This window comes from Piliocolobus tephrosceles, chromosome 16, assembly GCF_002776525.5.
Source record: "Piliocolobus tephrosceles isolate RC106 chromosome 16, ASM277652v3, whole genome shotgun sequence".
Lineage (NCBI taxonomy): Eukaryota > Metazoa > Chordata > Mammalia > Primates > Cercopithecidae > Piliocolobus > Piliocolobus tephrosceles.
The window spans coordinates 55507062-55531692 of record NC_045449.1 but is presented as its reverse complement, the minus strand read 5'-3'; the positions used below and the strand labels follow the sequence as shown (position 1 = coordinate 55531692).

The 24631-nt window shown below is 38.0% G+C and overlaps 1 protein-coding gene across 10 annotated transcripts in view; it reads left to right on the top strand.

Annotated features, from left to right (window-relative positions):
* The window catches only part of CDC27 (cell division cycle 27), a 66584-nt gene that overhangs the window by 10930 nt on the left and 31023 nt on the right, over positions 1–24631 (top strand). For 4 of the 10 annotated variants that reach the window (XM_023192313.2, XM_023192312.2, XM_023192316.2 and 1 more), the window contains exons 3-9: positions 7135–7282; positions 9162–9287; positions 15783–15880; positions 16711–16865; positions 16971–17182; positions 19333–19447; positions 22192–22304. In XM_023192313.2, the coding sequence (XP_023048081.1) occupies positions 7135–7282; positions 9162–9287; positions 15783–15880; positions 16711–16865; positions 16971–17182; positions 19333–19447; positions 22192–22304 (967 nt within the window). Of the gene's footprint in view, positions 1–7134; positions 7283–9161; positions 9288–15782; positions 15881–16710; positions 16866–16970; positions 17183–19332; positions 19448–22173; positions 22305–24631 lie in introns of all 10 variants that reach the window. The other 6 variants (XM_023192310.2, XM_023192311.2, XM_023192314.2 and 3 more) reach the window with 3 other exon arrangements.

The window sequence follows — 24631 nt, the reverse complement described above, 5'->3', positions numbered from 1 at the left end:
ACATGGAGAAACCCCATCTCTACTAAAAAATGCAAAATTAGCCAGCGTAGTGGTGCACGCCTGTAATCCCAGCCACTCGGGAGGCTGAAGCAGGAGAATTGCTTGAACCTGGGAGGCGGAGGTTGCGGTGAGCTGAGATCGCGCCACTGCACTCCAGCCTGGGCAACAGAGCAAGACTCCGTCTCAAAAAAAAAAGAAAAGAAAAAAAGAAAAGCGAATCTGAACTCAGATACTCATTTGCCATTTGATCTTAATCAAAAGTCATTCTGAGCCTTATTTTCCTTATCTTTAAAATAGAAGAGAAGTATCTATTTAACAAGATAGTTTTAAGGACTAAATACAGTAAAATATATAAAGAGTCTGCTGTAGTTTCTGGCACATAGAAAGTCCTTTACAAGTTCCCTCTCTCCCCTAACATATCCTAATACAGTGACTTTTCAGGGTTTTGTGGGGTTTTTTTCTTATTTTTATTTTTTTTTATTTATTTATTTTTGAGATAGCCTGTCACCCAGGCTGGAGTGCCGTGATGTGATCTCGTCTCACTTCAGCCTTGACCTCCCAGGCTCAGACAATCCTCCCACCTCAACCTGCCTAGTAGCTGAGATTACAGACACATGCCACCATGCCCGGCTAATTTTTGTATTTTTGAGGACACGAGATCTCACCATGTTGCCCAGTGCAGTCTTAAACTCCTGGTCTCAAGCAATCCTCCCACCTCCGCCTCCCAAAGTGCTGGGATTATAGACATGACCCACTGTGCCTGGCCAGATTTTTTTACGCTTGTTAGATATGATACAGTCTAATATTTTCCATTGAGTGGTTTTGTTGTTGTTTTAATGTAGGCTGATAATCACTAAATTGACATCACAGTCCACTATTGAGTTGAGATTTGCTGTTTTGGAAAAACTCTGTCCTAATTTTACCATCTCCCTCCAGTAAATTTTCTTCCCCCATTGTAAGCGTGTATTTTTCCTTCCCACCACCAGTACCTGATCCCCTTGACCAAGGCTTTTCTCCTTTGTTAATTAACTGTTAAGAATGAATAGAAATAAGTGCTATAGAACAAATAGAAATAGTGTTAGACTATGAGAAAAAAATACATTAATGCAACTACTATGATAGGTCTTTGGAGATATCTGTGTGTGTGTGTGTTTGTGTGTAAAATAAGAGTTATGTTCAGAAAATCAACCAGACATAAGTTGTGTGTGCATTTTTTTCATAAGTAATTGCTATCTATGGAACTCTATGAGACTAAGAGGATTGTAACTAGTGAAAGGAAAAGAAAGAGAAACAGCCGAAAACCTTGTGTCAACATATATTCCTAGGTTATTTTGAGGGTCCTAGCCCAAAGTTCAAAATTGCTTAAGGTCTAGTGTTTTATCTTAAATTAATGTGGGTTTTACATCCCATACTGCAAAATGTTTTTGTTTGTTTGTTTGTTTCAGACAGGGTCTCCCTCTGTCATCTAGCTTGGAGTGCAGTGACCCAATCTCGGCTCACTGCCTCTCAGGTTCAAGCAATTCTCCTGCCTCAGCCTCCTGAGTAGCTAGGATTTTAGGCGCCCGCAGCCATGCCCAGCTGATTTTTGTATTTTTAGTAGAGACAGGGTTTCACCATGTTGGCCAGACTGGTCTCGAACTCCTGGCGTCAAGTGATCCGCCCTCCTCGGCCTCCCAAAGTGCTGGGAATACAGGCGTGAGCCACCGTGTCTGGCCTTTATTTTTTAATATTAGTACTTTTTAAACATCTTTTTTAAAGTCAGGATCTCCCTATGTTGCCCATGCTGGCCTCAAACACTTGGGCTCAAGCGACCCTCCCAAGTAGCTAGGAATACAGGCACATGCCACTGCGCCCTGCTTGTGTACATTTTAAATGACCGTAAAATCGTTCACCAATTTTCTGCCTGTCTTAGCGATCAGTGGGTAAGATGTATAGATTACATTGGGTGTATCAATTTTAGTAAATTAGGCTCAGTGGTAGAGAACTGAACCAGAGTAAAACGTTCAGCATCTGTTTCTTTTGTATTAACCAGGATACGGAGAGCCCAAACTCACAGAAATATATGCGTACAAATGGCAACATTTAAAAAAACTATTTACCAGATTGTGTTAAGATCAATATTAGCCTAGACGGGCGGATCACGAGGTCAGGAGATCGAGACCATCCTGGCTAACACGGTGAAACCCCGTCTCCACTAAAAAAAAAAAAATACAAAAAACTAGCCAGGCGAGGTGGCGGGCGCCTGTAGTGCCAGCTGCTCGGAGGCTGAGGCAGGAGAATGGCGTGAACCCGGGAAGCGGAGCTTGCAGTGAGCTGAGAACCGGCCACTGCACTCTAGCCCGGGGGACAAAGCGAGACTCCGTCTCAAAAAAAAAAAAAAAAAAGATCAATATTAAAGAATATCCAGAATTCTACTAAAGATGCGGAATAATGTATCATTTTTAGGCATTTATTGATCCAAGACTCAACTATTTTCATTGAATTAACTTGGATGTTTCACAGACACATCAAACTCAATATATTCAAATCTAACCTAAGATACCACTAACTGAATTTTCCTTATCTCCTTTTCCCTGCCTATTCCTTTTCCCCTCCCAAATCTATGTTCCTTCTTAAAACTCTTCAGGGGTATCTAATTGTTATAAGGATCTGTTGCTAAATCTTTACACAGTTTACAAAGCCCTGCACAATTTGTCCCTCTTTTTTCTCCTCATATATTGCCATTTTCTGCCTCAAACACTAAGGAACCTTTTAAAACTTCTTCCAGCCCTCTTTTATTTGTGGTCTTTTTACTCTAAGCATGGTTTTAAAATACTTCAGAGCACTATTAACCCCGTCATTAACAACAGTTTTGTATAAAACCAGTTACTATTGAAATGCAGGATGTAAATAAATGTAGAAAAGATAAACATTGAGAATAGTATTAATACGCTAAAGTTGCATATGTAGATGAAATGTTCAACAGTAGAAATGACTCTGAACAACAGAATGAATAATGCAATAAAAGAAACGTACAGCCTCCATACAAATGAAAACAGCAAAAAAAAAAAAGTTAATGATGAAATAGAATTACTTGAGTATGTGGCTCAGTGACACTTATGTGCCCCCTGCATTAATATCAAATATCTACTCAGGTATTGTAAATTTAAGAGAAGGCCAGTAATTAAAATAATAGCACATACAGCCTTCACTATGTGTCAGACACTATCCTAATTGCTGTACATGTATTAAGTCATTTAATCCTAACAGCAACCTTTAAAGGTAGTATCATAGTCCTCATTTTACAGATGAAAAAAAAATGAAGGTCAGAGAAGTTAAGTAGCTCCACCCTAAGTCATAGTTAGTAAGTTGAAGTGCCAGAATCTGAACCCTAGCATCTAGCTTCACATTCGGTACTTTAATCCACGTGCCATACTGCTTATAGTTGATTTAAAAACTTAACAGATAATCAATTTGTTTTATTATTTTTTTTTTCTTCTGAGACAGAATCTCGCTCTGTTGCCTAGGCTGGAGTGCAGTGGCGCGATCTCGGCTCACTGCAACCTCTGCCTCCCAGGTTCACGCGATTCTTGTACCTCTGCCTCCCAAGAAGCTGAAATTATAGACATGCACCACGATGCCTGGCTAATTTTTGTATTTTTAGTAGAGACGGGGTTTCGCCATGTTGGCCAGGCTGGTCTCCAACTCATGGACTCAAGTAATCCGCCCACCTTGGCCTCCCAGAGTGCTGAGATTACAGGCATGAGCCACTGAGCCTGGCCCAGATAATCAATTTGAAACGTATGTCACAAATCATAGAAGATTCCATAGGTTCTCTACCATTAAATACACACAACATCAAAGTTCATGATAGGGTAGCCAGCAGAGTACTCTAACCTCTGAGGGCTTCTCTGATATTTGTGTAGTTTATCAAGGCTAGGTAGAGAACACTTACCTCAACAAATTGTAAATTTGTCAAAACTGGTCCATTTTAGAAAGGCTGCTTAGTTAGATTATAAATCAGTGTGAAGAAGAGGTGTCTGTCTGGTCTAAAAGCATTGAAGGACTAATTTACCTTTCTCTTTAATGTAAATGTATCTGGAGGATGCAAGGTTAAACCCCTCTTAATTGTTTTGGACTTATATTCAAAAGACCTTTCCAATTTTGAAGCCAAACCTGTTCGTAAGAAGAGGAACTTCAGTAGTGTTGCTACAACTTCTTTATGTATTTATTTATTTATTGAGACAGAGTTTCGCTGTCGCCCAGGCTGGAGTGCAGTGGCGCTATCTCGGCTCACTGCAACCTCTGCCACCTGGGTTCGAGTGATTCCTCTGCCTCAGCGCCCCTAGTAGCTGGGATCACAGGTGCACGCCGCCACACCCGGCTGACTTTTGTATTTTTAGTAGAGATGGGGTTTCACCATGTTGGCCAGGCTGGCCTTGAACTCTTGACCTCAGGTATCCTCCCACCTCGGCCTCCCAAAGTGCTGGGATTACAGGCTTAATTTGTTTGTTTTTTCACTTTAAGAGTACATTCTGGAAATCTTTCTGTGTCTGTATTTTTCATCACATGGACATAGCATAATTTAACTAGTACATGACTGATTTCTCAATATTTCTTTAAGAGTGACTTAATGGAGTCAATGCTAACTTCATTCATGATTATGAAACATATTATAGACCTTATAATTCTAATCCCATATTTTAATTAAGTCTGTAGAGAAAGGATGGTAAATAAGTGGCATGCCAACATCTATAACTGTTTCTGGATCCTGTTATTTTGATCGCTACACTTAGTAGCTAGGCCATGATCAACCTCAAGAATTTTTCTGAACGTGGCATTTCAGACAGTCATTATCTGTTAGTTGGAGTTACTGTTCCAGATGAAATCCTTGTCGATCCTGTCCAGTAACATATTCTGTGCTTTTTAGATTTATGGCTGCTTACCACTGGTTCATTAATTGTGTTTGGGGTACTGTTGTCTTTTTCTGCTGCCAAGTTACTTGTGAGGAGCCTAAGAAACCACCCATGTCATAACACTTCAATTGCTCTGGATTTACTTCATTATCTGACAGTTGCATTACTTTTATTTATTTATTTATTTATTTTTTAAACAGTCTCACTCTGTCACCTAGGCTGGAGAGCAGTGGCACAATCTCAGCTCACTGCAGTCTCTGCCTCCTGGGTTCAGGCGATTCTCCTGCCTCAGCCTCCAGAGTAGCTGGGATTACAGGCATGTGCCACCACGCCTGGCTAATTTTTGTATTTTTAGTAGAAGACGGGTTTCGCCATGTTGGCCAGGCTGGTCTTGAATTCCTGACCTCAGGTGATCTGCCTGCCTCAGCCTCCCAAAGTGCTGGGATTACAGGCATGAGCCACCACTCCTGGCCAGTTTCATTATTTTTAAGTTTTGCCTAAATCACCAATCCATGTTCCCATTTGAACATATGATTTTTAAGTTATTATGCTTCATAAAGCTAATTGCAGTATTACACTAAAATTACACACGCACACATACACACAAAAAGCATAGTTGGTATCTTTATGTTATTAGGGAATTTTATTGCAGTGAAAGTGGACCTACACATAATCAAATATTTGTAAACAATTGAGACAGCCTTACTATGACTGGGAGTTAAACTAGTTTGTGGGAGCCATTGTTTATTGGTATAATCAATAGTTTTTAAAAACTTATAAGGTGAAAAGAAACCAGACCATTGTAAAATCTAGAAGAAATCCAATTTTCTAACTTATGTAAATTAGAAGTTGTAGCTCAGTAAAATTAATAGTTTATTCCTATTGCAGTGAACGACCCATTCTTTTTTTCTTTCTGCACCTGCAGCACCAACACTACTGTACATCTCATTAAAACACATCTGCCAAAATTTCTTATCATTTACTATTTATTATTTTTTACACTGTGGTTTCATGAAAAACCAGAAGATGGACCAGAGAAAAAGGGGGTCTGTTGGTTTTTGCTTGTGCGTATCTGTGACAAAAAACTTAGAAATAAAATTTCAAATTACTTTTTTATCCAAAATCTTGGAATGATGTTAACTATTTAGAAAGATGTGGCAAGTTTGTCTTGTACTTTACAACAGTGGTTCTCAAACTTGAGAATGCCACCAAATCACTTGAAGAGTTTGTTAGCCATGTAGATTACTGGTTCCTACTCCCAGAATTATTAATTTAGTGGGTATGAGATAGGACACAAAAATTTTCATTTCTAGAAAGTTTCCAAGTCATGCTGATACTGGTACAAGGACCACATTTTGAGAGCCACTGGCTTACAAGATCCTTCAGCTCACTGGTATTATTACACAACCCGTTTTTAGAAGCACAGTTTTGTGGTTATCCCTCTCTTTCCATCCTCTTTGTTTGTTGCCTCTGTAGACCCTCATCTGGATTGTGGGGAGAGAAGTGAAGTGATGATCAATTTGGTAGAGACAGACTACATAAGGGTGAAAAATGCCACATTGCATTAAGAAGGCAGGGGTCATTTCCTGATGTAAAAAGGGGGGACAGATTGATAGACAACTCAGCCCTTCCCATTATAATGTAATTTAATTATTGTTACTATACAAGTCTCTCAACTGAATGTTAAAATGCTGTGAGCATTCACAATTTGTAATTTTTATCTTAAATATAATTTAATGTATATTTGACGTTAAAGCAAAACAAGTGGTTTTTTTTCACTCTGGTCTTTTTTAAATGTAGAAATTATTTCATATTGGTAGTTAGATTTATTTATACTCAGGTTTCTCTTGATAATGAAATTTGACTTCTATCTTCCCAAAAGATTTATTAGAAAAATATTACCTAAAAACAAGATCCTTTACTGGCAGTCTGTTTAAAAGCAGGGGTATTTGTGTGTGTGTTTGCTTTTCTTAAATATTTACAGAGAATACCATGATTGTCTTCATTGTATTATTTCCTTGGTTTCTTATAGAGAAAAGTAATCAAGAGCTTAGGAACTAACTTTGCTATAAACAAACTCTTTCTCCATAATTCAAATTTGAATTAATAAGTGATTGTTTTGTGTTAAAATAGCAAGTCTAATTTTTTTTTTTTTTTGCTAAACTTGTTTATTGCATGATAAACTGATTATCATTCAAGATACTGAACAATAGCCTTTTTTAAAAATGTCTGTTTTTAGTACACTCAGAAGAAGCCTTGTTTTTACTGGCAACCTGTTATTACCGCTCAGGAAAGGCATATAAAGCTTATAGACTGTTGAAAGGACACAGTTGTACTACACCACAATGCAAATACCTGCTTGCAAAATGTTGTGTTGATCTCAGCAAGTAAGTTTTAAAATATTTTCTGGCTATTTTGTTTTACTTACGCTGTTGAATTTTGGATAAAATTCTTTTCAGATTAAACACTGATTCCCTTTCTTCCCTCTTTTTCATCTATTTCAGTAACATTTGAAATGTTTGCACTGTTGCCTATGCTATTATTTATATTATGGAAATTTCATTGTTATGGTAATAAATAATAGAGTTTAACTCTGGAGAAACTTAAGTTACAACTGATTCTTATTGGTTTCTTAAATGATCACAAATACTTCGTTTTCTTTGCCTTCAGTGTTAGACCAATTTGAATAAGCCTAAAAACCCACGAGTTCACTTGAGATTAAGGCTCCCTTGTGTTTAGGTGATTGTAGTTTCCTTTTTAAGATCATTTTGTTGAGTACTTCTTTTACACATTACAGTTAAACCAAGTCAGCTGTCCCTATACCAAATTTGGAGGCATTTAGAGATACAGATAGTTAGGTTCTGTTAAATTCTTTTCTGTACTGTAAGAGATGGAATAATGGTAAAAGGGACTAAACGGTCACATGTGTAAACGGTGTTAGATATTTGTAAAAGCTTGTATGTATAATTGGCTTGTAGGTTTACAAGGGGGGAGATACAAGTAAGTCTCACCATAGATTGATCAATAACTATATTATCTGTCCAGTGACTAATTGATGACTTTTTAATTAAAGCTAGCTCAAATATCTGAAATTTCTGAGACATTTATTATTGAATTATTTTTAAATTTCAAAGATCCTAATGTTGAATTCTTAAGAATCTTTCTTACGTAATTTGCCAGTTCCTTCTTTTTTTTCTTTTTTTTTAGAGAAAGGGTCCTGCTCTGTTGCTCAGGCTGGAGTGCAGTGGGGTGATCATGGCTCACTGCAGTCCTCCATCTGGGCCTAAGCGATCCTCCCATCTTAGCCTCTTACGTAGCTGGAGCTGCAGACACGTGTCACTACACCTGGCTAATTTTCTTATTTTTTGTATAGATGGGGTCTCACTATGTTGCTCAGGCTGGTTTTGAACTCTTGGGTTCAAGCTGTCCTCCCACCTTGGCCTCCCACAGTACTGGGGTTATAGGCGTGAGCCACTGTGCCTGGCCTAAGTGTGCAATTTTTAATTAAAATATGTTAGTCTTGTTTAATTTGCATATACATTTCTATTTTAAGGAAGTAAAAAGGACCACCATGTTTGTTAATGAAGAACATTTATATTTTCTCCCCCAGTATAATAATCATCTTCTGTTCCTTCTGACATGAGTAATGAATATGTTGCTCAGGCTGGATTTGTACATACAGAGACTAAATGTAACTGATTCTGTTTCTAACGGTAAAAGTGAAATTTTAAGATCATAAATTTCCAGCCTCTCAAATGATTGTAAGTACGTGTTTGCCACTATTCTAATTTTTTAAAAAAATTTTTTTATAAAAAACAAATTTTCCAGGTGCAGTGTCTCATGCTTGTGATCCTACGAGATGAGAGGATTGCATGAGCCCAGGAGTTTGAAACCAGCCTGGTCAACATAATGAGACCCTGTCTCTACAAAAAATTTAAAAACTACTGGGTGTAATGGTGTGCACCTGTAGTCCCAGCTGCTCACAAGGCTGATGCAGGAGGATCACCCGAGTCCAGGAATTTGAGGCCATAGTGAACTATGATTGTACTACTGCACTCTAGCCTGGGTAACAAAGCGAGACCCTGTCTCTTTAAAGAAAGAAAGAAAGGGAGAGAGAGAGAGGGAGAGATGAAGGAAGGAAGGAAAAGAGAGAGAGAAAGAAAATTTGTGTCTCCATAGTTAAATGCACTTTGGTAATGAAGAATATGTTTACATGAACTGCTTTTTATATTGATTTTTAAAAATCTTTAAATTTGTATTTTAAAGGCTTGCAGAAGGAGAACAAATCTTATCTGGTGGAGTGTTTAATAAGCAGAAAAGCCATGACGATATTGTTACTGAGTTTGGTGATTCAGCTTGCTTTACTCTTTCATTATTGGGACATGTATATTGGTAAGTAAGAAAGATTCAAACTGTCAGAAAAGCATTTCCGTACAAGAATGTTTTATAGTTTAAAAAACCTATGTTGATCAGTGTTTATCAAATATTACTTGGCTGAGTAGTACATAATCTGATTTTATGACCTTATTAAAATAGCAGAGATGTTAATCTAATTTTGGATTCTCCACTTAGCCTTACTGATAATAGCTACAGCAGCCCTGCCTAACAGTTGATCATACATGTTAGGTTTTTTTGTTTGTTTGTTTGTTTGAGATGGAGTTTTACTCTTGTCATCCAGGCTAGGGTGCAATGGCACAATCTCAGTTCACTGCAACCTCTGCCTCCTGGGTTCAAGCGATTCTCCTGCCTCAGCCTCCCAAGTAGCTGGGGTTACAGATGCCCGACACCACGCCCAGCTAATTTTTGTAGTTTTGGTAGACAGGGTTTTACCATATTGGCCAGGCTGGTTTTGAACCCCTGACCTCAGGTGATCCACCCGCCTCAGCCTCCCAAAGTGCTGGGATTACAGGTGTGAGCCACTGTGCCCAGCCCCATGTTAGTTTTTTTACCTTGGGTGAAAAGAGTGTCTTTATATGATCCACTGAGGAAATAGAAGAAAAGATAGCCAGGTGCATTGTCTCACACCTGTAATCTCAACACTTTGGGAGGTGGAAGTAGGAGGATCACTTGAGGCCACGAGTTCAAGACTAGCCTGGGCAACGTACCAAGACCCCATCTCTACAAAAAAATAAAAAATTAGCTGGGTGTGGTGGCACATGCCTGTATTCCCAGCTACTCAGGAGACTGAGGTGGAGGATCTCTTGAGCCCAGGAGGTTGAAGTTGCAGTGAGCTGTGATTGTGCCACTACACTCCAGCCTGGGTAAGAGAGTGAGACCCTGTTTCAAAAAAAAAAAGAAGAAGAACAAGTAACTCTGCCCATGGTAGTGCTTCCCATGTGTAAATGTTTTCTGTTGTCACTTCTCCCCTGTGGGGACTGGGGACTGCTTGTCTAAAGAACTAGGATAGCATCTGTTTTAAGATAAATTGAGGCTAGTTTGAATAGTGGTTATTTTTCAAAACCTTGAAAATGTGTTTCTGAACAGAATACATTATTTGACTAAGTTTGGGGGCCCATTTTCAGGTGTAACAGTTGTATGTTTAGCCATTAATACCACTCTTTCGAACAGGAGTAACCAAAGACATAATATCAGTATATTCATTTATCTTCAGGACTGAGAATAATGAATTTAGTTCATGCAACTATGATTCTTCTTGTCATTTAGTCAGGAAACTTTGAGATTCATTCCCATTATAGCTAAACACACTTGGCACTGGGAATATAAAGATAAATAACTCACAGTCCCCACTCTCAAAGGTTTATAATAGAGTAGGAGAAGAGAAACAGTAAACAAAAGTTTGTGTGATACAGTGAAATATATATATTTGGTCTTTGACCTCATTTCCTCTTATACACTTAGAAACGCCAAAGTGATATCTTTTTGTATGCAAACAAATTGACTGTAGCCGGCATTCCCTGGGTAGCTTCAGGATAGGGGCTGGCAGCAAAAGACCAAGGCAGGATTAGAGGGTTGGGACTTTTCATCCCCACCCCCTAACCTCCCAGGAGGTGAGAGGAGCTGAAGATTAAGTTTCACCAGTAAATTGATAATAAGATTATCACCAACAGCTAATGGTTTAATCAGTAATGCCTATGTAATGAAGCCTCCATAAAAACTCAAAAGGACAGGGTTCAGAAAGCTGAACACATGGAGGTTCCTGGCAGGTGGCTTGCCTGGAGAGGCCATGGAAGGTCCACACCCCGCTTTCCCCATGCCTCGCCCTACACACTCTTCATCTCTATCCTTTGTAATATCTTTTATAAGTCAACTGCTTTAGCAAGTTCATCAAACCTGAGTAGAGCGTTGTGGGAATCCCAATTTATAGCTAGTTGATCAGAAGTTCCTTAGGCCCAGACTCGTGACTGGTTTCTGAAGGTGAGGCAGGGCAGTCTTGAAGACTGAGGCGTTAACCTGTGGGACCTGAGGCTGTCTACAGGTAGATGGTATCAGAATTGAATTAGCGGACATTCAGCTGGTGTTTGGTGCTTGGTGTGTTTGGCGGGGGGGAAGAAAAAACCCAGACATTTGATCACAGAAGTCTTCTGTGTTGATGATTGTTATTGTTGAGAGAGAACAGGAAAAAACAAAATGTTGCTTTTTCCACATTCAGAGTTAGTTTTTATTATAACATTAAAAATTCTGTCATAAAATTTGAGCAGTATATTGTTCAAATGAGAGAATAATTAGTCCTGCCTGATTAAGAACTAGGAAAGACTTGATAGAAAAAGTAAAATTTGACATCTCATATCTATACAGTGACTTCAGAGGAAAATAGATGTTTGAAGACTACAAATTATTTGAGAGGAGTGATGTACAAAAACTGGAGGGTAAACAATTTATGAAAGAAGTTGTCAAAATTTTAATAAGGAATGTTGGAGAAATAATCCTAAAGAGCATCATATTTTTATTTTTAAAAAATTAACTAAAATGAAGTATTATAATTATTACTTTGTTTAAAAGAGTTGCATTAGATGATAAAAAGTCACACATGGACAAGAAAATCTCAAAACATTTGGAAATTAAACCACTTCATCAAGACCCACACCAGTCTCTGTGCAGAGGACCCAGGCTCCAGCTGTGGCTACAACATAGGGTTTTTATACAAGAAAAATAAAGTGAATTAAGCCTGAAAACAAAACAAAACCAAAAACCTGATCATTTATGCTATATTTAAAGCATTTAAATCACTTTCAGAATTAACACTGGGAATGTTATATTAAAAATTAAGGACAAGTATGGTGGGTCACGCCTGTAATTCCAGCATTTTGGGATGCTGTGGTGGGCAGATCACTTGGGCGCATGAGTTGGAGACCTGCCTGGGCAACATGGCAAAACCCCATCACTACAAAAATACAAAAAGGCCAGGTGCGGTGCCTCACACCTGTAATTCCAGCATTTTGGAAGTTTAAGACAGGTAAATCACCTGAGCTCATGAGTTCAAGACCCGCCTGGGCATCATGGCGAAACCTGGTCTCTACAAAATATGCAAAAATTAGCCAGATATGATGGTGCATACCTATAGTTCCAGCTGCTCAGGAGGCTGAGGTAGGAGGATGGCTTTAGCCTAAGAAGTAGAGGTGGCAGTGAACCAAGATCATGCCACTGCACTTTGGCCTGTATGATAGAGCCAGACCTTGTCCCCCACCCAAAAGAAAAAAAAAATTAAGAATACTTAACCTCTACGCAAATAAACTAGAAAACCTAGAAGAAATAGATAATTTCCTGGACACTTACACTCTCCCAAGACTAAAACAGGAAGAAGTTGAATCCCTGAGTAGACCAATACCAGGCTCTGAAATTGAGGCAATAATTAATAACCTACCAACCAAAAAAGTCCAGGACCCAGATGGATTCACAGCCGAATTCTACCAGAGGTACAAGGAGGAGTTGGTACCATTCCTCCTGAAACTATTCCAATCAATAGAAAAAGAGGGAATCCTCCCTAACTCATTTTACGAGGCCAACATCATCCTGATACCAAAGCCTGACAGAGATACAACAAAAGAGAATTTTAGACCAATATCCCTGATGAACATCGATGCAAAAATCCTCAATAAAATACCGGCAAACCGAATCCAGCAGCACATCAAAAACCTTATCCACCATGATCAAGTGGGCTTCATCCCTGGGATGCAAGGCTGGTTCAACATATGCAAATCAATAAACGTAATCCAGCATATCAACAGAACCAAAGACAAAAACCACATGATTATCTCAATAGATGCAGAAAAGGCCTTTGACAAAATTCAACAGCCCTTCATGCTAAAAACTCTCAATAAATTTGGTATTGATGGAACGTATCTCAAAATAATAAGAGCTATTTATGACAAACCCACAGCCAATATCATACTGAATGGGCAAAAACTGGAAGCATTCCCTTTGAAAACTGGCACGAGACAGGGATGCCCTCTCTCACCACTGCTGTTTAACATAGTGTTGGAAGTTCTGGCTAGGGCATTCAAGCAAGAGAAAGAAATAAAGAGTGTTCATTTAGGAAAAGAAGAAGTCAAATTGTCCCTGTTTGCAGATGACATGATTGTATATTTAGAAAACCCTATCGTCTCAGCTCAAAATCTCCTCAAGCTGGTAAGCAACTTCAGCAAAGTCTCAGGATACAAAATCAATGTGCAAAAATCACAAGCATTCTTATACACCAGTAACAGACAAACAGAGAGCCAAATCATGAATGAACTCCCATTCACAATAGCTTCAAAGAGAATAAAATACCTAGGAATCCAACGTACAAGGGATGTAAAGGACCTCTTCAAGGAGAACTACAAACTACTGCTCAGTGAAATAAAAGAGGACACAAACAAATGGAAGAACATACCATGCTCATGGATAGGAAGAATCAATATTGTGAAAATGGCCATACTGCCCAAGGTCATTTATAGATTCAATGCCATCCCTATTAAGCTACCAATGACTTTCTTCACAGAATTGGAAAAGACTGCTTTAAAGTTCATATGGAACCAAAAAAGACCCCGCATTGCCAAGACAATCCTAAGCCAGAAGAACAAAGCTGGAGGCATCACGCTACCTGACTTCAAACTATACTACAAGGCTACAGTAACCAAAACAGCATGGTACTGCTACTAAAACAGAGATATAGACCAATGGAACAGAACAGAGCCCTCAGAAATAATACCACACATCTACAGCCATCTGATCTTTGACAAACCTGAGAAAAACAAGAAATGGGGAAAGGATTCCCTATTTAATAAATGGTGCTGGGAAAATTGGCTAGCCATAAGGATAAAGTTGAAACTGGATCCTTTCCTTACTCCTTATACGAAAATTAATTCAAGATGGATTAGAGACTTAAATGTTAGACCTAAAACCATAAAAACCCTAGAAGAAAACCTAGGTAATACCATTCAGGACATAGGCATGGGCAAGGACTTCATGTCTAAAACACCAAAAGCAACAGCAACAAAAGCCAAAATTGACAAATGGGATCTAATTAAACTAAAGAGCTTCTGCACAGCAAAAGAAACTACCATCAGAGTGAACAGGCAACCTACAGAATGGGAGAAAATTTTTGCATCTACTCATCTGACAAAGGGCTAATATCCAGAACCTATAAAGAACTCAATCCAATTTACAAGAAAAAAACAACCCCATCAAAAAGTGGGCAAAGGATATGAACAGACACTTTTCAAAAGAAGACATTCATACAGCCAACAGACACATGAAAAAATGCTCATCATCACTCACCATCAGAGAAATGCAAATCAAAATCACAGTGAGATACCATGTCACACCAGTTAGAATGGCAATCATTAAAAAATCAGGAAACAACAGGTGCTGGAGAGGATGTGAAGAAATAGGACCACTTTTACACTGTTGGTGGGACTGTAAACTAGTTCAACCATTGTGGAAAGCAGTGTGGCGATTCCTCAAGGATCTAGAACTAGAAATACCATTCGACCCAGCCATCCCATTACTGGGGACATACCCAAAGGATTATAAGTCATGCTGCTATAAAGACACATGCACACGTATGTTTATTGTGGCGCTATTCACAATAGCAAAGACTTGGAATCAACCAAAATGTCCATCAGTGACAGACTGGATTAAGAAAATGTGGCACATACACACCATGGAATACTATGCAGCCATAAAAAAGGATGAGTTCGTGTCCTTTGTAGGGACATGGATGCAGCTGGAAATCATTCTCAGCAAATTATCGCAAGAACAGAAAACCAGACACCGCATGTTCTCACTCACAGGTGGGAACTGAACAATGAGATCACTTGGACACAGGAAGGGGAGCATCACACACCGGGTCCTATTGTGGGGAGAGAGTAGAGGGGAGGGATAGCATTAGGAAATATACCTAATGTTGATGACGAGTTAATGAGTGCAGCACACCAACATGTCCCATGTATACATATGTAACAAACCTGCACGTTGTGCACATGTACCCTAGAACTTAAAGTCTAATTTTTTTAAATTACCCTAATTTGAATAATTATACAATGTATACATGTATCAAAGCATCACATTGTACCCATAAATGTGTACAATTATTTATGTGTCAATAAAAAGTAATACAGCTTAAAAAAAAAAAAGGATAATACTGAAGAATTTGGATGTTTTTCACATCTCCCTCAATAACTCTAGTATCTGACAGAAAGTTTAAAGTAATAGTAATATTCAAGAAGGCAATGATAGTTTATTTTGTAAGCATTTCTTTTGATTTGTGTTCTATTTGCGCTCACTTGATTTGGAGATTAGCAGATAGGAGAAATTGGTAATTTAGAGAAGCATCACAAAGAGTGCTCTCCGAACTTCTGTAACTTTCACCTAATTTTTTGTACTAAAAGTTTATGATAAAAGTTTTGGGGTTTGTAGCTTATTTAATCTACTTGTTTCTCTCCACAGCAAGACAGATCGGCTTGCCAAAGGATCAGAATGTTACCAAAAGAGCCTTAGTTTAAATCCTTTCCTCTGGTCTCCTTTTGAATCATTATGTGAAATAGGTAGGTGGGTGGGGTTGAGAGGTGGGTGAGTTCCCATCTCCTCTTCTTTTTTCCCGCTACTTAATTTTTGGAGAGCAATACAGATCATCTACCTCCAAGAAAAATTATTTTTCCAAGTTAAAATTGAAAATAAAAAGTAAGTTAGAATCATAGGTATGTTTCAAGACTCATATAACTGAAAATTACACAAAGATTAAATCCAGTAGATTCTTCTGTTTAGCCCATCTACTTTCAAGTATCTGGTGTCCTCTAGAATGAGTTATATTGTGTGTTTAACACCAGCAAAAATTGCTTTCTGAATAAGAAAATTAATAGAATTTCTAATGCAATTAATAGAATGCCTAGAGCAGAAACTTACAGTTTCTGAACAGTATAGGGAGAGAATATCTCAGTACATTTGGCCTAGGATATTCGGCATTGTTGCATCTATGTATGTATAGAAGGGCTTCAACCTTTACTGTAAAGTATGGCGTAAAGTATGATGGGTTTTAACTCTTCAACCTCATCTCCTACTTTGAGAAAAATGAGATCTAGTTATTTTCAGCTTTCAAACAAACACAGAAATCTGCATTTTTCTGTGATTTGTTATATTTAAAATTAGTGTTCTTGTAGTTTATTTTCTAAATTTACAGCTTTATCTTACTGGTACACTTTTATGATATATCGATAGGTGGGCTTTTAGGAGGTAAATTTGATTGGCAGAAGTGGACAGGAGAATTTAAAATTTTGGATAAGGCCTATTTCCTATTTCCACTAACTTATTCTTACTTGAAAAAAATGTATTCCTCACTTCCTCAGAGACAAACTTTTTTTTTTTTTTGTCTTCACAGGTGAAAAGCCAGATCCTGACCAAACATTTAAATTCACATCTTTACAGAACTTTAGCAACTGTCTGCCCAACTCTTGCACAACACAAGTACCTAATCATAGTTTATCTCACAGACAGCCTGAGACAGTTCTTACGGAAACACCCCAGGACACAATTGTAAGTGTCTTATATTCTAGTGTTCAAAATATTATGAAAACTACAAAGAATGATCTGAACTAAATAATATATTGTGAATGACTTGGTAGAAATTTTCTGTTTCAGGAATTAAACAGATTGAATTTAGAATCTTCCAATTCAAAGTACTCCTTGAATACAGATTCCTCAGTGTCTTATATTGATTCAGCTGTAATTTCACCTGATACTGTCCCACTGGGAACAGGAACTTCCATATTATCTAAACAGGTTCAAAATAAACCAAAAACTGGTCGAAGTTTATTAGGAGGACCAGCAGCTCTTAGCCCATTAACCCCAAGGTAAGTCAAACAAGATACTTTCAAATGTGCTATAGTACTAAATAATCTTATAATAACTCATATTGTTTGTAATGCAGATTATTATAATGGCAACTTCTAAATCAGTATGGGAACAGGGGCATTCTGTTTTCAGAAAATGAAGTAAAAAACAGCACATGATGATGTTGACAGGCGCGGTGGCTCACGCCTGTAATCCCAGCACTTTGGGAGGCCAAGGCAGGCAGATCACCTGAGGTCAGGAGTTCGAGACCAGCCTGGCCAACATGGTGAAACCCTGTCTCTACTAAAAATATAAAAATTAGCTGAGTGTGGTGGTGGGCGCCTGTAATCCCAGCTACTCGGGAGGCTGAGACAGGAGAATTGCTTGAACCCAGGAGGCGGAGGTTGCAGTGAGCCGAGATGGAGCTGCTACACTCCAGCCTGGGTAACAGAGCAAGACTCTGACTCAAAAAAATTGATATTAAATATTGGATTGGCCGGGCGCAGTGGCTTACACCTGTAATCCCAGCACTTTGGGAGACCGAGGTGGGCGGATCACGAGGTCAGGAGATCAAGACCATCCTGGCCAACATGGCGAAACCCCATCTCTACTAAAAATACAAAAAATTAGTCGGGCTTGGTGGCATGCTTCTATAGATCCAGCTACTCGGGAGGCTGAGGCAAGAGAATCACTTGAACCCAGAAGGCAGAGGTTACAGTGGGCAGAGGTTGCAGTGAGCTGAGATGGCGCCACTGCAGTCCAGCCTAGGAGACGGGACAAGACTCTGTCTCAAAAAAAAAAATTGGAGAAAAATGTAAAACTCTTAAATTAGGTAGTAAACACATTAAGAAATACTGTCTATGTGCATTATTGGATAGCAGTGAACCTCATGAAATATTATAATCAGAGCACCATTGGTTGCTATTAAAATGTTCTTTTCCAAAACATCGAGGAAATTTGACAGCTACCGTTTTTTGTTTGAGACAGGATCTCACTCTGTCACCCAGGTTAGAGTGCAATGGCACAATCATAGCTCACTGCAGCCTCAAATTCCTGGGCTCAAGCGATCCTCCTGCCTCAAACTCCTGAGTAGCTAGGACTACAGGCACATGCCAACACACCTGGCTAATTTTTTAAGTTTTTTTGTAGAGATGGGGTCTTGCTGTGTTGCTCAAGCTGATCTGAACTCCTGGCCTCTAGTGATCCTCCTGCTATGGCCTCCCAAAGTGCTAGGATTACCGTGAGCCACTGAACCTAGCTGTCACACCTATTAATATAAAATATTTTATCAAAATTATTAGTAGTATATGTATGTATAAATACAGGAACTCAGCCCAGAGGATACATATCCAAAAGTATCAAAATGAAAAATTATGTGCTAGAACGGGTTTGGCATGGTGGCTCATGCCTGTAATCCCAGCACTTTGGGAGGCTGAGGTAGGCAGATTACTTGAGACCAGGAGCTCAAGACCAGTCTGGCCCACGTGGTGAAACCCTAGCTCTACTAAAATTACAAAAATTAGCCAGGCATGGTGACAGATACATGTAATCCCAAGTAGTTGGGAGGCTGAGGCACAAGAATCGTTTGAACCCAGCAGGTGGAGGTTACAGTGAGCTGATATCATGCCACTGCACTCCAGCCTGGGCAACAGAGCAAGACTCTGTCTCAAAAAAAAAAAATCTATATCTATATCTATATCTATATCTATATCTACTAGAAGAAATTCTATGAATCAGGTCCTGAGGCCAGGGAACTACTAAAATAGCATGACCATGAGATTACCACTCTGGAGAGTTATTGTTATCTAATGGTCTCTAGAGACATTTTCTCTGTAGTTGCGTCTAAATCCCATAAATTCCAAGAATTTGGAGTAATCTGATCATTTGGATCTTAGATTTATAAAGCTACTCTTCTTTATTTCTAATAAATCTCCTGAGATCAGTAATTGTTGCTCACTTTAGTTCCTTGTTTGATAGCTTTTTTTAGTTTTAGTTATGGTGGGTGGAATAGTCTATATTCACAGCTTATTTTTAATCTGCCCCTCAGATCCTCACTGTTCCTAAGACTGATTTGCCATTCTCTTCCTTTTAGACCTTCTAATTTAAGTATACTGCTGCTTTATATATGCCTTGATGACTTTTTGACACCTTGATTTCAACCTCTTCTCAGTTTTGGGATTTTGCCATTAGAAACCCCAAGTCCTGGAGATGGATCCTATTTACAAAACTACACTAACACACCTTCTGTAATTGACGTGCCATCCACCGGAGCCCCTTCAAAAAAGGTATTTTCCATGTAAAATGCAGTTTGGATATTGATTAAAGCAACTTATTTTAATCTTTTAAAGGTAATTTCAGGGAAAATCTAACTTTATATAATTGCTTTTGCCTTAGATTTGTTGATCTAAATATAAAAGAATATCATTGTTGTAGCCTCTTGGTTATAGTAGGAGGCAGTCTTCTTACTCTTTTGGCCAAGTAAGACTATATCTCACAATTTTAGTTTATTTCAGCATATAGTTAAATAAACATATTCATATTTTTACTTTTTAATTTCCTTTTTAAAGAAACAAAATTAAGATTGTTTATATTACTTAAATATAAACAACAGAAATTATGTCTACCATAGTTTTTACTTGTCCCCACCACTGTGTATATATGTTTTTTGAATAACACTAATAATTATATGAAAAAAAATCGCTCAGGTAAAGCCAGATATTTCTAATAGTAAGATATTTGTGGTAGATCATGGATATATAGTTTTAAAATGAAAATGAAAAATATTTGGTAGTATACTTACAGTACATATTGCAGCAAGCATCATGAGGCCTTTTTTTTTTTTTTTTTTATGAGACAGGGTCTTGCTCTGCTGCCCAGGCTGGAGTGCAGTGGTGCGACCATGACTCACTGTAACCTCAACCTCCCAGGCTCAGGTGGAGGCTGAGATCCTTCCACCTTAGCCTCCTAAGTACCTAGGACTATAGGTGTGCACCACCACACCCAGCTAATTTTTTTAACTTTTATTTTTGGAGAGACAGAATCTAACTGTGTTGCCAGGGCTGGGCTCAAACTCCTGGGCTCAAGCAATCCTTCTGCCTTGACCTTTCAGAGTGCTAGGATTATAAACATGAGTCACTGCCCAGCTGAGGCTCTTGTTTTATAATGTTCCCTTATATAGGTATATGGAAATACAGGCTAAAGTACCATTTTTTAAAAGCGTATCTGTGGCACAAGGTAACTTCTGTGAGATTTAAATTAGGCTCTCTATATAAAATACCTATTGCCATGCTTCACAGGTAGATATTCAAGAAATGGAAGCTACAAGTCATACTAATATGTGAATAACAGTTATAGCCTCTTTACCTTAATAGAAACATGTTTCTTCTTATAGTTGTTTTTTACTATTTCACTCCTGAACATCCTTAGAATCTGCAAAAGATTTTTCTATAATAACTTCTTAGTGAGTGATAATAGGAACTCCAAGAATACTTAAAAGGGACTGCAAAATAGTTTGTGTATGTATTGTTTTAAACATTACAGTTATGAAGAAGGCAAAGCAAAATGGTAGTTAGCATGTCAGGTGAAGTAGGCCAAGACTAGAAGAGCCATAATAACCATAATAACCAAAGCAAGTTAAGGCAGTAGATAGGCACATGATTTTAGTGCCCAAATAAGATTGCTGTCTCATCCTCTTCTGCCTCTGTTCTCCTCTTACTTTATACAAGACATTCGCAGAAAAGTCACGCATGTAGGTCTGCATGCACTGTCAACTGAAAATATCAAACCAGGTAGTGAGTGCAGTGTACATAGTTCTTTGATAAATAAGGAAGGGCCAGAATTGACTTAAGTTTTGTCCCTTGGATGAATGTAGTGATTCCAATTTGGAAAAGGTGGAGAAAGGCTTATGAAGTTTTATTTTGAAGTGGTGGTACAGTAGGTGAAAATATTCAGTAGGAAGTTAGTCAAAAAGGAAAAAATGTGAGCTGCTGATAGAAATAATAATTGAAGCTATTAAAATGACCAGGCTCTCCTAGGGAAAGAAAGAGTAGCTAAGGAGAACAGCGTAAACCTAATTTAAAAATAGTAGAAAGATAAAGGGCCAGCAAGTGAAGTGGCAGGACAAATAATGTAATGTTTTGGAGGTAACACAAAGTTTCAAAAAGTAGGGCATGATCAGTGATGTTGAATGTGGGAAAGGCTAAAATAAGGTTTTCATATCTGATGAGACAGTGATTATTAGTGATTATTTATAATATGCAGTTTGAGGATTATGTACAGGATATCAGGGTAATAGTAAGTTTTGAAGAAAATTCTCTGGTAGCCAAAGGAGAGAAGCAGTGCACTGATACAATAGTCATAGATCGTTTAAAGAAGCTAGATGGTGAAAATGAATAGAAATAAGGGAATAAATTAGAGAAGACTGAAGAGCCAAGCAAAGACTTTTTCTCCAAGGGAACAGAGACCAATTAATGAAAGATTAGAAAAACTAAGCAATATTAAGTCTAAAGAACAATATCCTTAGATTTTGGAAAGTAATCGGATGGTTGTTTTTTAAAATCTACTCCTCTGAACTCCTCTAGAACTGTTACCAAGTGCCAAAGGAATATAAAATATTATTGTATCATTATTTTTTCTGTGTATAATGAGATAAATCATAAATCTTGAGAATTTAGCTGTCTTAAAATTTTTTAGTACTTAACCCCAAATAGAGAAGGTATGTAATAAATGGAGGATGGTCACAATGAGATGAAAAGAATAGCTTCTGGGGATTTTTAGCCTTTGAAACTAAAAGCGAAAGATGAAAAGATATTATAGAGGTAAAAATACTCTGAGGTTAAAACAAGGAAATAGACTAATGTTCATACTAATGTAACAATAACCAACAATAATGATATAAATAGTTTATCTTTAAGGTGACAGTATATTATGGCTGCGTGTATTGAGAAAATGTAGATGAGAGCGTTGTGGTGTCTTATCATTTACAGTGCAGCCTGTAATTCACAAACCTTAGACTTTTTGTGTTTTACAGTCTGTTGCCAGAATGGGCCAAACTGGAACAAAGTCTGTCTTCTCACAGAGTGGAAATAGCCGAGAGGTAACTCCAATTCTTGCACAAACACAAAGTTCTGGTCCACAAACAAGGTATTTATCATTGTAATTATTCAACTTTTCTTGCCGTAAAACTTGATTCTTTATATTTCTTCAATTTAGGCAGATAGTGACTCTCATGGATTCTAGAATAACTACTGTATATTTTGAATATGTAAAATTTGAAATCTCTCATAACACTAGTGTAATTTTGAGTTGAGTTTTGTAATGCACAGAAGACAATGCTTAACTAAAGCAGTGTTTTAGTCTACTCTGATTGCCTCATGGATTTGTAATTTTCTTCTTATGCATATGACCCTCTCTATAGTTTAGGTACAGATAGGTTTCATACTCCCGTTCCCACATTACACGTCTATAAACAGATTATAAAAATAACAGACAAATAAACCTTTAAATAATAAATCCATTTCCACACAGTAATGGTGTGAGATAGGATTTTCTTTTCCTTATTCAAGGACTCAGTAGATTATAGCTAACATTTTAAAAGAAAGATAGTTTTCTTTCTCTTTTCTAAAATTGTGAACATGTACCTAAATTTTAAAACAGACACAGGTTTGCATATGCCTCCTTGACTATCTAAAAGACCTCTATGCTCCTGTAATGCTCCCAGAATGGTAAGTCTAATTCCCTTGAGTGCCAGCTTACAGTGATTGCCTGAGACTCTGTTGTGAGAAGGAACTTGAAGCCTCCTGCAAAACAACATTATATGTAAAAATAATTTCTGATTTGTACATTTCACGTAGAGTCAAATAGACTAACACTAATAAACATCATCTCTTTATTTATTTATTTATTTATTTATTTATTTATTCATTTATTTATTTTTGGAGACGGAGTTTCACTCTTGTTGCCCAGGCTGGAGTGCAATGGTGTGATCTCGGCCCACCACAACCTCCGCCTCCCGGGTTCAAGTGATTCTCCTGCCTCAGCCTCCTGAGTAGCTGGAATTACAAGCATGCGTCACCACACCTAGCTAATTTTGTATTTTTAGTAAAGACAGGGTTTCTCCATGTTGGTCAGGCGGGTCTCGAACTCCCAACCTCAGGTGATCCCCCCCCCGCCTCAGCCTCCCAAAGTGCTGGGATTACAGGCATGAGCCACCACGCCTGACCAACATCCACTCTTAATAATTTTGTATTCTTTGTATTGTTGATTCCATTTTATCTCCTTAATTGCCTATATTAGTTTTCTAGGGCTGCCATAATAAAGTACCACAACTTAGTATCTTAAAACAACAGATACTTATTATCTTACGGTTGTAAAGCCATAAGTCCAAAGTCAAGGTGCTGGCAGAGTTGTACCCCTTCCAAAATCTCTAGAGGAGGATTTTTCCTTGCCTCGTCCACCTTCTGATAACCCCAGGTGTTCTTTAGCATGTGACAGTATAACTCAGTATCTACCTCTGTCTTCACATGGTCATCTTCCATGTGTGTTTCTCTATCTAAATATCTCTCTTCTTGTAAAGACAACAGTTATATTGGATTAGGGTCAACCCAGATATCCACGGCTTAACTCAATGACATCTGCAAAAACCAGATTTCCAAATAAAATCACATTGACATGTACTGGGGCTTAGGGCTTCAGCTTATCTTTTGGGGAGGTACAATTCAATATTGCCTTATTAGCAATTGCTCTTTATTTTGCCATTTTAGAGGTTGTTTGGAGTTTGTAGTATACATTTTAACTTACCAAGGTTTGCCTTCAAATAATAGACCATTTCATGTATAGTATAGAATCTTACAATAGTATTCTTTCATGCTCCTCTCTTATTCTTTATGAGAGGGATAGTCGTAATATATTTAATTTCTGTGTATGTTATAAACCCCCAGTGCCCTATTGTGGTTGTGGTTTCTGCCTTAAACAGTCAGTTATCTTTTATAGAGGTTTTTTTGTTTTGTTTTTGTTTTTTAGACGGAGTTTCGCTCTGTCACCCAGGCTGTAGCACAATGGTACAATCTTGACTCACTGTAACCTCCACTTCCCCGATTCAAGCAACTCTACTGCCTCAGCCTCCCATGTAGCTGGGATTACAGGCATGCGCCACCATGCCCGGCTAATTTTTGTATTTTTAGTAGAGACAAGGTTTCACCATATTGGCCAGGCTGGCCTTGAACTCCTGACCTCAAGTGATCCACCTGCCTCGGCCTCCCAAAGTGCTGGGATTACAGGTGTGAGCCACCATGCCCGGCTGAAATTTTTTTAAATGAGAAAAAGAAGTCTATTTTATATTTACAAACATAACTAATATTTCTGGTGCCCGTTACTTCTATAGATCCAGATTTCGATCTGAAACCATTTTCCTTCATGTTGAAGGACTTCTTTTTAACATTTCCTTTTTTTTTTTTTTTTTTTTTTTTTTT